Source organism: Anopheles moucheti, chromosome 2 (genome assembly GCF_943734755.1).
Source record: "Anopheles moucheti chromosome 2, idAnoMoucSN_F20_07, whole genome shotgun sequence".
Taxonomy (NCBI): domain Eukaryota; kingdom Metazoa; phylum Arthropoda; class Insecta; order Diptera; family Culicidae; genus Anopheles; species Anopheles moucheti.
The window spans coordinates 11,774,908-11,790,481 of NC_069140.1; the positions used below are offsets into that span (position 1 = coordinate 11,774,908).

Sequence of the window (15,574 nt, forward strand, 5' to 3'; positions counted from 1 at the left end):
TTTTCACATGTGCTCGTCGTTTATTACGTTCTAACTATATTTCTGGGCTAGTTTTATTTTTCCTCCGTTGTTTTCTTATATTCTGCAACATAACCTTAAATAATACAACCGTAGTTCGAACCGATTATAATGATGTCACCCGCATCTCTTTTTTCGTTTCTTTTCTCCTCTCCTCCTGCTGCTCACGTCACTCACGTTACGTTACGTTACCGGTTGCGTTACTCGTCCGCTGCATCGACACATGTGTTGTCATTTCGTGCGCGATCAATTATTGTGGTTTATTCTTTACGTTCGTTCACTATTTTCGTTGCCAAATTTTATATCCACCATTCTTACGTTGTCGTTTTCGCTCATTTCCATCCCAATCACCCTCTTTGCGCAAATCGTGTTCCCATCTCACGTGATACCGTAAATCAATCACTCAAATGACATTTTCGTCCATCGCTGTCATCCCATCTGTCATACTGTATAACACTATGATTGATACCTACACGGCGCCGCACACACGCGATGCGTACTTGATGCATGCTTCGCGTTTACGCTTTCACAATCGAACAATAACAATCACTTTACCCCTTCATATCGAACACCGTACCGGCTCACTGTCACACGCATTACTATTTGCGCAAAATAACGTGTTCCTAACGTATTTATTACCCTCTTTGCATTACGTGGTTTGCATTCCACAAATACGCACACGTACACCTCCTTCCCGTTGATGTATTGCTGTCTATTTTGACATTTCTTAATAACTGGAAATCCTTCAAACCATCTCGCCCCTACCACACGATCATGAATATTCGCCTCACAATCACATCATCGTACGCCACATCCTTCATTTTTTCTTTCCTCCCATTTTGGAACACATAAATTCTTTTGCGCTTCTATATCAATCCATTCATGCTCACCAAGCGGATAGGGCAGCAGACATGCACCGAGAGAATATGAAGAAAAAGCGCCGCGAAATGGAACAGGCCAGCCTGGACGCGGCCTCGGATCTGCTGGACACCGACAGTAACGCCACCTTTGCGATGGTTCGTATCGGGCAATGGGGTTTGCGCTGGGAGGGAAGGGATATGCAAAGCGCCGGGGCTACCTAACCTCACCCTAACCCGCGGGACAATAGCCAAAAACAAATGGGAAGAGTCAACCAGAAAATCGTCCGTTTTGCCATCCAAAAGAGGCAATCATGTACCGTTGTTCAGCAGTGGTTTTATCTCCCTTTCCCAACTAGAGATGAGTGTAATACTGTCATGCAGTAGCACAAAACATAGTAGTCCACTTTTGTTAGTAGAACAATACCGTAGCAAATATGACGTGCGTAGCTTTACTGACCAACATTGCCATGGCAACGTGCTACAGTAAAGCTTTTTCAATTTCAATTTACCATTTACCTCCCCAAACTGGTTTGGGCGTATCACCGAAAAAGAAAACCACCAACTTCTCGAAGCCATTTCGGGGTTTTTTGGGGAAATTAAGGAACAACTTCATCGCAAGCAACACAACCAGCTAACCATGTTCTAACCAGAGTTACGTCTGTCTGTCAGTTCGAGTAATTGTCTGCATTACATTTTCCAGAAACCGCTGGTGCGCCACCCCGGCGATCCGCTCGCACTGGAGAAGCTTCGCCAATGCGAAGTGCACATGCAGGCCCCGAAGCGGCCAAACTGCTGCCGTAGCTGGCTGTCAAAGTTCCCAACCAGGTAAGCTTAGCCGTGCCATGTCCGCGTACTTGCGCGCCTTACTCCACACCAATCCAACACCGTACGTGTGCCCTATTGCTCTGTCGCTCTCCTTCTCTCTTGCTCTCTCTCTTTCTCTGTCTGTCTTTCTTCCTCGCTCTCTTTGTCTCTTGTCAAAAACTCCGTTTTTGAAAACCCTTCCAAACATGGCGCACGCACGTCACTGACATCATCCAGATAGCGAAATATACCCGAAACGTAACTGGAAGGATCGTTTCGACTGAGCCAAAGTTTTTAAGCGTATTTTCGTTTCCGTATTCTTTTTTCCGTTCCGTTCCGTTCCTTTACACGGTTACACAGTGTGGTTGTGTTTCTGTTTTCTCTACTTTCTCTTCTGTCCGTTGTTTTAGTCGATTGGTTTTGTGCAATTTTCATTTACCCACAGACACACTGGCACAAACAGCTACTTACATTCACCGAAACACACAGAATATAGTCACAATGAGTCTACAAAACACCCGTGACAGCAGGAACCCGCTTGACACAGTGTCTCTCTTTCTGCTTTTCTCGTTTTTGTCACACTACGAGCCCCTGTGTCCTTGCCCCTTAGTAAATCTTGCCTGTCGTGATCTTGAGTAACTGTCGTCAAACGAAGAACAAAAAAAAAGCATAAATCAAAGATCTTATCTCACTATCGGATCCCGGTGGCGATACGATTCGTGCCAGTCGCGTATCGCTGTCAGGAATTAAGTAGCTCCCGCATTGCAACGTGTACGTGTGTACGTGCGAAAAATATGTAATGTCATCTGTTTATTCTTCCATGTATTGCAAACAATACCAAATCTTCACACACAAACCAATTGAATCGAATAACTTCATCCCGAACACCCGACTACCTTAAAGCCCCTTCAAAAAGGTGCCGTGTCTGGGACGAGGGTAATTACTTTTACTACTACCACTTTACTAATTTCCGCCTTTTACTACTATCGCCTTTAATTACTACCATCAAGCAACTCTCGTACACTATTGTTAACCCTATCTTTACTTTGTTTTCCTTGTTTTGTGCAACTCTTTTGCTACCCGAACTGCTGTTTGTTTTGTTACGTATTTCATGCTCCGCTGAAAACCCTGCCCGGTTTTCGGTCGTTCTGTTCATCCTTCTATTACAAAACTAACCGTCGTGTTGCGTCATTCATGCTCTGATGCTGCTTTTCACATACATCTCGCTGAGCAGCCTCTTCGGTGACAGTTTTGGTACAAAAAACTAGCACGACGAGGAATTTTGTACACGCACGAAGTAACCGTCTGCTGGGACGTTTCTAGAGCGCCTGAAAGTATGCAATCAAGACTTGGCGGAATATTTTTAATGACGTAATTACTGCGGCGATACACATTCACACAAGTTTATACCCCGAATCTTTCAACAAACGAGTCATTCGTTGAACAAATATAAAAAAAAACATTACATTGCATACTTTTAGGGGCTTTGGAGAGTTTTCGAGTGCATTGCATACCTTGCGGCGTTTTATTCAACTAAAAGGCGTATCGGTGCTAATTTTGCAGTGCAATGTTGCACGCGTGTATGTTTTAGTGCATAACGTCTAGCTCAAAATTTCCATTCCAAATTCAACTCGATATAACCGTGCTCGGTGTTGTTTTTATCAAAACTGTCTACAGAAGGTTCATCATTGTTCAAATGCTAATTAGATAGTATGCATCATCCACACCACACCGCATATTGCAGCCGATAAAAAAATCTATTCCGTTTTAACAACCTATCCTAGCACTACAAAAACGGACCCGTTGCGTTTGTGTTTGTGAGTTGTAGAAGCTTGGTTTGGTTTAGTTTTGTAACGAAGTAGAACCACCCTTTAGCTTCGGTCACATGCTCGACCGCTTTCCGATTCGATGCGTATCCTTGCCTCATACAACGGTGCCATTCAACGGCGTGTACATTCTCATGCGAAATTCGGACGATCTATATAATGTCTCTGTATTAAAGAGGCAATACTAACAACCCACATTGCGCTTAAAACATCCCCCGGAACAAACTACTGAGCAACACATTTTGCTGTAAATATTCATCCCATTTCATGTCGTCCAGGACGGTTTCGTCCTTCGCGATAACATTGCAAGAATATGTAGGTTTCCCGGTCGTCTGCAGCAAATGTATCCATAGATTGCCTCGATGCTCACATATCCGGAATCGCCGGAACCGGGAATGCTCATTCATACACGCTCATTGCAACACACCGACACCTCCAACATGCCAGATCAAGCCACACACTCTCGTTCATTTCTTGATGCGCTCCTAATTTTAGTCTTCTATTTCGTTAGTTTAGCCCAACCTTCCACAAAAAAAACAACAGCAAACAAACAAAAAAAAAACAATTACTAAATCCTTCATTTCACTTGGTCCGATCCGTTTAGTGATCGAACGGATCGGTTCCAAACCCATCAGTACCGAATAGGCAAACCAAAGCGAATTCCTTAACATCACCGTACTGAGCTGATTGTTTCCTACTCTTCTTGCATACGTTTCTCTTACTCACAGTTTTCCTTTAGTTTTACTTTTGTATGCATCGAATGAAACATCATCATGCTCATTTGAATTAGCTCGAATAAATACATTCTTTAGATACTTACCTTTTGTCTTGTCTGCATACGTTTTCGTTTGTGGCGTGATGATCAATCTATAGTCCAGTTAGTTGATCGATCGTGATCACCCTGTAGCTCGCGTACAAGCGCACGTGCGCACCGTGCATGCCATAATCAACCCCTGCTAATCGAAATGTTTCTCTCTCCTTGTCCCCTACCCGCCGTGTCCTTTCTGCCTACGACCATGACAACGCGCCGGCATGTAGACAATGCTCGCGCTCGAAGCGCATCGACGTTATCTCCCGGATAACGTTCCCGCTGGTGTTTGCCCTGTTCAACCTGGTCTACTGGAGCACCTATCTCTTCCGCGAAGAGGAGGAGGACTAAGCGCGTACAGCTGCAACCCCGTACTAATGTTAGCACGTAGACACCCCACGTAGCAGAGTAGCACAACCATGTCCACCCTCCCTCTAAAGTGATCGGTTCCAGCAAACCCCCGGCTCCGTACACCCCTCCCCAGCTGAACGGGTGTGAGATGACACCGAATGCAGAACAACCAAAATGCAAGGTTGACAGCGCGCAGCCAACGCTTACTTGCCCACGGTTTGCTGGCGGTGTAGCATAAACGGTCGCCCCAGGCAACACACATACCAGTCAATCGCTCAAGCAACAGTCATAAATGCACATACAGTCTACGTTCGTGCCGTAAATACGCATGGCGACAAATGTTACGCACAGTTTCACATCAGCACCGCAGAATAAGCTCAGTATATCAGTATCCACAAAAAACAACAGCAACAGATCAAGCATGCCTGTTAATATGTAGCGCATAGTTCAGTTATAGCAGAAAATCACCTACCGGAGAGAAATAGAACAATTACCGCCTAGCCAAAATACAGTTTCAACTGCACAGCAGTAAGCAACACTTCTAGTTGCCAATTCTTCTGGTGAGCTGTTTGTTGATCAGGTTTAGTTAGACTACAGTACAGTACCCCAATACCATACAGAACACATAGGGAATGGTGAAATCATATTCTTCAAACAGGTTCTAATTTACCACAAAAAGATAGTTATGTTATGCGAGTTGCATACTTTCGGGCGGATTACTTTTATGTAGTGAACAACTTGCATTGGGTGGATTATTGCGCTCCTTTTCTTCATCTTATTGGGATAATTTCAACTGCAGACACGATAACACAGTGTCCTGCCCAGTCACAGCAGTAACACGCACACCTACCATATACCCAATGCTGCCAATTTGCTCGGTTTCTTCGGTAGTTTGGACAGATAGTGCCTTTAGCTTGAATTAGTTTATCTTTTGATTCGGGTAAGCTCAACATCAACCCCCAGTTTTCTATTAGTATTTCACGGACAAAGAAGGAAGGTACTGTACACGCACTTTAATCACACACAGAGATATACGCATAGCATACTCACCCACACTCAGTGTACGTCCCGATCTCATTAAGCTAGTGCCATAGTTGTTAAAACATTTGCGGTTGTGAATGCGGACCGGGACATACATACACACATACCTACATGGACGAGGTTCGATCTTTGCCTACCATTGAATCCCGTTTCTGTCTTCATTCATTCGTTCGTTCATAAAGAAAATCTTGTTCGAAAATTGCACTTTGCACCAAGAAATGTTTTCTTTTCTTTTGTTCTATCGAACTGTTCTAAGAACTGAAATGCGAAATACAACATATGTGCGTGCTTTTGTTTTTTTCTCTTCTTTTTCCCCTTTTTGTGGCATTCTTCGTTAATTTTTGCGCTTAGCAAAACAAAACCCACAAAAAATAGTAAAACTACCAATATACCACAGTAAGTTCACTGTAGATGCGTTTCAGGACGCAGTCCAACACTAGTACGTGCTGTTAAGCGTGCAAAAGTGTATGGCAAAACCAATGGTTTGGTATTTTTGTACTGAGAAAAAAGCGCATAAAAATGTAAAAAAACTCTATGTGCGAAAACAAGCAAAAGAAAACAATGTTCTTTCATAAGCTATATCCAAAACAAAACAAAAACACACAAACACTCAATTTAAATACGCATATTACTAATGCCAGCGCGCATGGAAGGAGTCGCCACACAAAATAACACAATGCAAACAATCGTATAAACTATTCGCGAAGCAGGAAGAATAAATAGTTCACCAGTTTTCTTAAACGTATAAAGGCACTAGGCAAAAAAACACAACAACAACAACACACCCACACACACAGAAGCAAGTGAAACACGAGGTAACACTAGACAGAAGAGAAGTTTAATGTAGTGGATTAAATTAAAACAAGGGGGAAACTCTTTAAAAAAATTACAGGGTCATAGCTATTTGTTGGCACGAAAGCACAACATTAAGTAAAATCGAGATTCTATCATCACCGCTAAACAGATTGCTAACTGATAAACGTAAAAGATCGTGTGTAAATTATAAGCAACAAAATGAATCACAGAAAAAGAAAAAAATCTATCCCAAAAGCATAACTGACAAAAAAAACAGCTACACAAAAAACATCGGCACGAGCAAGACATAAAACACACACACGGTCACATAGGGGATAAAATTTAGTATAGTAAGCGAAAGACATGTCAAACAAATCGAACGAAGATTATTTTAGATGTTATTAAATGGTAGAGTATGTATACTTTACTGTGCTAATTGTGCGAATGTGTGCGTATGCGAATGGAAAATGAACGGAAAATGAATGTGTGTGAGCATTTAGAGGATAAAATAGACGCAGAAAGTGAAAGTGGAAAAAAAACAAAACCAAGGTAGACATACAAAGCTGACGCGAACATGGTTGGAGGATAGTGGAAGCAAGAATCGTACCGAAGCATAAATGGAACAGCTAGTTGAATGGCGTGTTAAAGCATTACTGAATCAAAAACAAACAAAAAAAAAACAAACAAAAAACAACCAAAACTGAAAACTGTTCTCTGTAGTGTTTTTTTCTAAGTACCCAGCAACAACAAGAAAACTTTGCTAGAAAGAGAAGGGAGGAAAACTTTAAGCAAAATCTAGATCCCAGCCATTCGAGGAGCTGCGTTATGTGGTTGCAAGTGTTTTTATATGAAATTTTAAACGTATTTTCTAGATCAAAACGCTCTAGGGACGAATCCTGGCGCGATCCGGCCTGGGTGTGAAGGAGAACGGAAACGGTGAGAATGGAAAGGTTGGGAAGTACGGAAAGTACGCGAGAGTTGGAACTAGAAATAATCTTCTTCATGCGCCAGTTAGGTTGAGGTGTCTGTTTTCTATTCTTTTGTTTGTTGAACATTTTCCACATAACAAACAAAACTAAATCCACCATTTTGGGGGTCACGGACATCCGGGTTCCGGAGTCGGATCGGAATTTCTGAGCGTTTGCAAGGCGTCTCGGGGAGAATCGATACACAAGCTGGTAGTTTATTCGTTTCTCGGAATGTTTAAACGATAGAATGTTTCTTTTAATTTGTGTCGTGCTATAGGTTTGCAACATTTCAAACACAGATTCGTCGAAATTCGTCGCTTCGATGAGCGAACCGCGAACGGTTTGCGAAGCGAAAACAAATCGAATTTCCCAAACACTAAGCTGTACAGTTCGAATCGGGTTGTGGTTATATTTTGCCGTTGCCGTGGCGACCGTTGTAGGGTTCCGCCCGCCCCGGACTGAAATATTTCCATTTCATAATGAAAGATTTCATGCACGCGTGCGAGCGCACGTGTGCGGCCGTTGTACGGTGAATGTGGCCTTTCCTTCCGTTTCTTGGCCGGCTCATCGGATTTTAGACAAGCAAAGCGAAACGAAAGCTCACCCTGTCCGGCATGAAGGCGATATTTTGTTTGAAAATGTGTTGTGAGGTGTGTTTATACGCATACGGTTTATATGCCGCTGTTCCCGCGCACAGCACACTGTATCACAACTAGCGAACGGAAACAGCAAGCAGGTAGTGACTCTGTAAGAGCAAACAGTGTGCACGGAAGAGCTACGGCCCACATGGCAAACAAAACTGTTGTATCGCTAATCGTGTGTAATAAACAATCAAAGTGAAAATCTTATCTACGTAAATATGACAAAAAAACGGTGTCAAAACAATCTGTCTATAAACATAAAAGCTGTAGATTTTCCTACGTGACGTGTTGGTGTTAAGTGGGGTGACGGATAGAAGAAGAAAGTAGAAGGAAAAAAAACCCTTGTAACTGTGGTGCTGTGCATTAAAATGAAAAAAAAAAATAAACAAACAACACAAGATTTTAACGAACATGTTATTCGTACCGGAGGCGAATCCCATTACACCGAGAACCACTCACGGCCTAGCTGGGTTGGTTCGTCCGAAACCGAAATTATGAAGCAGAATCTACCGATAGCAGCTAATTATATTAAAGACGTACGACGAGCCGTTACCCACACACACACACACAATTGGCATCTTCCAATCTGTTCTGCCACTGTTGCCACTTTACACGGGCGAAAAGGTCTCCGGGCGAGAGATCTCCACTGAAATACCATCATGCAAGATGTTGTCCATTACGAAGCCTAGAAGCGAACTAACGATATTACACTTTAAAAAAAAAACAAAACAGAAAAAAAACAATCTCCCAGCAAACCTTTCTCGCTGGCAAGAGCAAAACACACACGCGGCCGATTAAAAGATATCAGCAAGTCGGGGGAGAAAAATCGTGTAGTAGGCAAAACAAAAAAAAAACCGTAATATACTTGTGTAAAATATACTAGTGTCGAATCTTTGAACGTTTCATGTTACAAAACAAACAAACAAACAAACAAACAAACAAAAAAAAACAAAACAACCCCGCCCCGTGTGCGGATGTGTATGGGAGCGCCAAAAATAAATAAAACTAGATCTAAAATCAAAGCAAAACACAAAAAAAAAAGCGCGAGATATAAGTCCTGACATAGGTCCACTGATTTAATGCCGTGGCATACTGCGTGGATGAAGGGGTCTGCGATTGTCTATCGATAAGTAGTAGTTACTTAAATGCACGTTTCGCCGACGAGAAGCAACACAACATGTGTACCGCAGCAGCCACAGAGAATGAGCGAGCGAGAGAGAGAGAGAGAGTGAGAGAGAAAATATTTTGGTTTTTCTTTTTTGTTTCGCTGAGATGACGCGAGGAAAATGGAAAATGGTACGGAAATGGGATAACAATTACGTAGGATGAAACAGGCGTGAGCTAGAACAGGAAGCTATATTGTTTGTATAGTGCATGGGGGGGGAGTTGGGAAAATGCTTAAAAAACAACATGGGGAAAACATGTAAAAAAACAACAATGAAACACCGGAATGGAAGTGATTGTTTAAGTGTATTTTTTCATTTGTTTCTCGCATGCTCTTACTCTTAATTGATTTTTCTACCGATCGCTCTCTTCGTTTCTGTTCACCTGTGCGAGCAGCGCTTACTGCATTAGGACATCTGAGTCCCTCTACTATCACGTCACGCACTTTCCATATCCTTATCCTTACAGTTCCACTTCGTTACTACGCCTAAAGCGTGTTGTAGCTTGTTATTATTATTGTTATCTTTCAACTGGTTATGCATCAACTTTTCGGGTAGCTTTATCGAACAGTTCCGTTCAGCGTTATCAATTAAACACGAACAGGAGGAATGTACGGAATCTCTCTCTCACACACACACACACCAGCGCGCGATGCATAGTCTCGTATAAGTTAGTTTATAAATTAGGATAAACAAACAAGAAGAAGAAAAAACACACACGCAACAGAAAAAAAGGCTAACACTAATTGATTATCGATAATAGTGGAGCGCGGAACGCGGTTGGGAGTGGGATAGCGAGAAGTAGAGGAAGAAGAAAAAAAAAACCACGGAGACGGACGGATGGGCGGATTAAACAGAAATAAATTATATACAAAAAACCGAAAACACAACGCATGTGTTTGAGTTTTTGTTTCGTTTCGCTACATCACTAGGATTTTTCTTTTTTTCGGATCCGAAATTCTGAATCCGTTACGCCTATCACACTGCCTTGTAGGGTGGGGGGAAAAGGGGGGGGAGGGGAGGATTATGGCCATTTCTTCCCAGCACTGCTTACTTCTTCGTATTTTCCCTGATCCACTCCATGTACTCGCTGATGCGCGTGTAGACACCCGGGTAGCCCGGTTCGCCGCACTTGTTCCCGAACGATACGACACCGACCTGGGTCCAGCGGGCCTCGACCAGCATCATCAGCGGTCCACCAGAATCACCCTGGCACGCGTCGACACCACCCTCGGAAAATCCGGCACACACGAAGTTGTCCGTGATCGGTTGGAAGTACGCCCGGTTGCAATCCTCGTTGCGCCAAACCGGTAGGGTCGCCTGCTGCTGCTTGGTGGATTCCTTACCACCGTAGTACGTGGTGCCCCAACCGACGACTGTTGCCCGCCGACCTGGCGTAAGGGATGGCAAAGAGCGAGATTAGAATGTTACCCCGGTCTGATCACCCCTCCCCGCAAAACCTACCTGCCAGCCGCTCCTTGGACGGTAGATTCGGCCCCGGTAGACACACCGGTATGACGTACTTCGACTTACGAACCGGTTTGTCCAGCACGAGCAGCGCAATGTCGTTGTAGAAGCCGACGCGCGAAAACCGTGGATGGGCCCGCACCTCCGTCACCTTGTACGTAACCGGTGCCGACGGTTCCCCGTCCGTGGACAGATCGATATCGCCCAGCCGCACGGTAAACTGGCGCGCCGCGAACGGCCTCTGGCGGGAATCGCGCGTACAATGGGCCGCCGTCAGGATGTACTTCGTGCCGATCAGCGAACCACCGCACCAGAACTCGGTGCGCTTCGTGCCGTGGAGAAAGATGGCCGCCATCCATGGCCACTGCCCGGTAGGGGCCTCTATTCCACCCACGATCCTGCCGGACGAGTACTCCTGCTGCCCGCAATCGTCCGGATCGACAATGTTGTCGATCGGTTTGAGGGTGGCCGACAGAACCGCCCCACTGTCGGCCGGAGACACCGTGTACACTGGCACGAGTGGCCGTTTCGTGGTCGTTGTCGTCGTACTGGTCGTCGTCGATGGTTTCGCAACGGGGCTGAGTACTAGCGAACCCGATCCGGTTTGCTGTGGCCGGGGTGGTGGTCGCGGTGTTGTCAGCACCGTACTGGTGGTAGTGATCGGGCAACACACACCCGGCACAAAGAGACTCTTGAAGCAGAGCGATTCCCGCAGATGACTCAGATCCAGCAGCAACCCTGGACACGTGCTCAGGTCTTCACACCGTCCGGGGCGTCCATCTGGTGTGCGGCACCGATTCTCGATGTCCTTCGTTGACTCTACGATTTTGTCTACAAGAACAAAAAAAAACGAAGATTTAGACTTCAAAGACCTTCAATGACGAATTCGGGGCAATGAGCAACTTGTCCCACTTACTGCTCGGGGCCGGATCCGGTCTGCGCGTCGTGGTGCTTGTGGTCGTCGTAGTTAACCGCATCTCCTGGTGTGCCGGATCCTTTCGCTTTACCTTGTTCTTCTTCTTCTTTTTCTTCTTCTTCTTTTGCTCGGTCGCGACACTTCCGGCCGGTACGGGGACCGGTGCGATCTTGCTGTCGATCGCTCCACCGAGCGTTAGCTCGTTGTCTTCCTTTCGCTGCGCAACAGCCGCAAGTGATGCCACGGTAGATGAGGCAACGGTTGGTTCCAACGTACCGGTGGACAGGACCACTAGCGGACCGGAAGTGACCGCACCGACGGTTTCGGACTCTCCCCCATTACCACCGAAACCGCCACGCTTGATGAGTGGTTCGATTGTTTTGGTTATGTTTTGGCCGAGCATCGTTTTCGTGAGGGTAAGCAACGCTTCCGGGACGGTTTCCTTCGTGCCAGGATCAACCTGCGTGATGGCGCTGGCTTCCTGTCCCTTGGTAATGTTCACGATGTACCGCCCGACCGTATTCAGTGCGCCGAGCGTCTCGGACAGCTTCGTGAAGGCCGCATCGGACAGCAATCTTGCACGTGTCGTGCTCGTTTCCACCACCGGAAGCTCCGGTTTGACAGGCGGTTCTACCTCCTCCTCGTCATCCTCTTCCTCTTCTTCTTCCTCCTCCTCATCATCATCGTCGTCGTCATCATCTTCCAGCCCAAAGTCAAAGTAATCATCATCATCGTCGTCATCGTCGTCATCGTCGTCGTCCTCCACAGCGGGTCGCTGTTTGCCAACCGGACGTAGCTTGGTAACCTTCGATCCAGTCACAGGAACTACCGGCAATCGTGACCCAGCTGCCAGACAGAGTAAAAACCCAACATGCACATTATTCATACACCATTTGGTTTGGAGAGCAAACAAACAAACTGCTGCTTACCTCGAATGCCGGAATCGATCAGGGCCGGGCTGGATCTTCTGTTGGCGCCGCTCGAACTATCGCCCCTCACCAGGGTGTGTGACAGGAGTAATGTTGTCGCCAGTAACACTGTAACGCATAAACGGTAACGAAGATGGAATGATTATGAGCTTGTGTGATGCGAAGAAGAGAAGAAAAAAAACAGACCCAGCACACCTACATTCCCCGTTTCCGCAACACACAAACGGCATTAAGTAATCGAAGCCACCCCTGGCTAAAACCGGTTTCGCGAATTTAGGCCACTTTCTTCTGCGCTTCAAACCACACCACACCACCCATTCATCCAACAGCCCAATCCATCTTCCGACCGGACGGTTTTGCTGTTTGGTGGCCAATTTTAAATGGCTGCAGGGCATCCGGAACTAGGGAATATGTTCGCGTGTGTTGCACCTTATCCCACCGTAGCACGTTTGCACTTCGCTCTTTTTTGTTTGTTTGTTTGTTTGTTGCTTTTGCCACATGTGATAAATGGTACGTTACGCAACGTGTGGTCCATTTTTTGAGGGCCTAGACGGGGGTGTCACGTAATAACTACCGCAACCGCGCCAAGGCAAATGTCCGGTAAGGGACGGACGTTTCAATGAAGTCCTCACGCGTAGTCGTACCGGCGCAATTGATATTCACACAAGGCAACGGTGAAGGTTTTGCTAGGAAATCTAGTAGCCGATTACACACTAACCGAATGACAGATAATACGTGACATATGGAATAGTATAAACAAACAAACGAATTGCCAGCAGTGTTTCTTATTCACGTAGTGTCCTTCCTTGAGTGCCGATAACTCATAGAAAAATCATAATTTTAAGATTCTCTAAAGTGTTTTATAAGATCCTTGATCGTCTTAGCTTATTACATCAAGGACTTCTACTTCCTAAGCTTTCTACAATCATACTCACATCGCTGAAAGTTTCAACCAGTGTTCAAGACTTGTTGCCAATAAACGAGGTTTACTTCAAGGATGACTGCACTATAATAGTAACTAAGGTATCTTCAATAATCATTGCGCAGAGTATAAAGACCAGAACTCCTAATAACGATCAGTTATAGGGAAACAATGTACTTGCTTTTTGGCTTTTTTTGGGAGGTTTCGAAGTGTTGGTTGTGTCTTATAAATAACATCCATCAAAGAACATCAGGAAGTTTAGTATTAAACTTTAGATTAGTGAGAATTGAGCTAAATATGTTATTTCTCTTAAAGATCACACTATTTTAGCATATTCAAACGATCATATTTAGGGGTGGCCCGGTGGCATGAGTGTAGCGGGGCCGGTCTTCACACGAACGGACCGGACCAAAACCCCATCCGGACCAATCCTCCGTGAAAGGACTTACCTTCCGGCTGCGTGGTAAGATAATTCTAGTAAGCATATGAATGACATAGTGGGTTGTTATGCCAAAATAGAGAGAGAGAGGGAGAGAGATAGAGATCTTACACACCAAAACAATCCTTACGAGTATTTCAACTATTATTCAATTTCTTGCTTAAAACTGTGTATTGAAATAAATTTAATATTCATATATTATGCTAATACCCTAAAACACTCCAAAACACACCGGAAGCAGTAGCGCACAATAAATTGCGAAAGTAATCATACTGAAGCTATGTTACCACTTTCGTTTTCAACCGCTTGTCAGTGTACGCTTAGTACAGTAGTAAACATGTGTTTACGGGACAACTGCAATGCAATTGCTCAGCGGTGCACGGTCCGCAGACTCGGAAACTTCTTGTAAAGCTCTTGTAACACTCTTCCATCTCGGCCAGCAACAACAGCAACAAAACACAATCCACCCAACCCGGGTAATGGATAAAATGTTAAATTATTATTATACCGCTTCCACTGCACCGCGGCGTGGCGTTGTTCTGCACGTTGGGCGAGTGAAGCAAATAATACACAATAAATGGCGCACGTAGGGAGCGTTGGTGCGACCCGGCAAGTAGAAAGCAGGAAACCCCGAACCGAATGAACTGTACGGAATGCTCTCTCAAACACACACACACCAACCGTTTCTTTCCGCCCGTGTGGGCGAGTGTGCGGAAAACGTTGGACGTGCTTTAAATTGTAGCAAGGGTGTAAAGATGGAATTTGCTTACAAAAACCCGAACATCCGAATTTTAAGCGAGCGTTACATTTGTGCCCTGAACCACGGCGCACACAGCCACGGCTTCGAGGCGAAAAGGGTTTGCCGAAGTATAGTGGTAAAGTGGAGCGAAAAGAAATTACTTCTTGCATTACCTTTCGCACGTGGGACAGAAACGTGCGATACCGGCGTGGAAGAGGTGAGAAAGGTTATGTGTGTGTGTGTGGTTTTTTGTTATTTCCCCAAAAACCACAGCGCCTGCTAAGTTCATAGCGAACGTAGTACAAAGTAAAGCTTGAATCATACCGATTACGCATAGACTCAACCGCCGAAGAAGGAAAAACAAACGCTCCACAAACGTCAGATGACGCGTTCGCCCGCCAACTGAGATCTCGGCAGCGCGGCAGTGAAAGTGAATTATGAATCATTTTGTGACTGGCGTTTGGTTCCGTGCGTTACGATTTCGTTTCGGTTTCGGTTTCCGATTTCACACCAGGACGGTTCTTTCCATTTTCAAACCCAAACTCACCTCAAACTGATTCGCCTTTGTTTCGTTAAATTGTCTCATTCCGTAATTTATAATTACGCGTGTTGGGTGAAATGGTTCGGTGTGGCTCAGTTGTTATGGTTTACCAACATTGGGAAGATTAAGGAGGGGTTTTTGTTCAGACGGAAATTCTTGACCGTTCCGTATATATCGCATACCGTCATCAAGTTACGGTAAGACTAATCCAAATATCGATTATAATCTGGAAAATTGGTACAGCAACGAATACTTCGATGCTCATTATCCATGGTCCCGTAAAGAACTCTAGATGGAGCTTTAAAGACTCTCAAACCCATCAAATAAGCGCTCATCATTAATCTGT

At 44.9% G+C, this 15,574-nt stretch overlaps 2 protein-coding genes across 13 annotated transcripts in view; one reads left to right on the forward strand and one right to left on the reverse strand.

Annotated features, from left to right (window-relative positions):
* Nucleotides 1-8,897, forward strand: part of LOC128296821 (glutamate-gated chloride channel) — a 52,234-nt gene extending 43,337 nt beyond the window's left edge. For 3 of the 12 annotated variants that reach the window (XM_053032313.1, XM_053032314.1, XM_053032312.1), the window contains exons 8-10: nt 913-1,034; nt 1,579-1,703; nt 4,547-8,897. In XM_053032313.1, the coding sequence (XP_052888273.1) occupies nt 913-1,034; nt 1,579-1,703; nt 4,547-4,667 (368 nt within the window). In that variant the 3' untranslated portion in view covers nt 4,668-8,897. Of the gene's footprint in view, nt 1-903; nt 1,041-1,569; nt 1,704-2,585; nt 2,619-4,546 lie in introns of all 12 variants that reach the window. The other 9 variants (XM_053032320.1, XM_053032319.1, XM_053032317.1 and 6 more) reach the window with 6 other exon arrangements.
* A 1,428-nt stretch (nt 8,898-10,325) lies between these two features.
* LOC128299063 (uncharacterized) lies at nt 10,326-15,273 on the reverse strand. The gene is given in 9 exon segments (XM_053034910.1): nt 10,326-10,666; nt 10,740-11,573; nt 11,659-12,504; nt 12,588-12,710; nt 12,713-12,743; nt 12,746-12,952; nt 12,954-13,075; nt 13,959-13,983; nt 15,235-15,273. Coding segments are annotated over 9 exon segments (2,568 nt in total).
* Between the last annotated feature and the right edge of the window lie 301 nt (nt 15,274-15,574).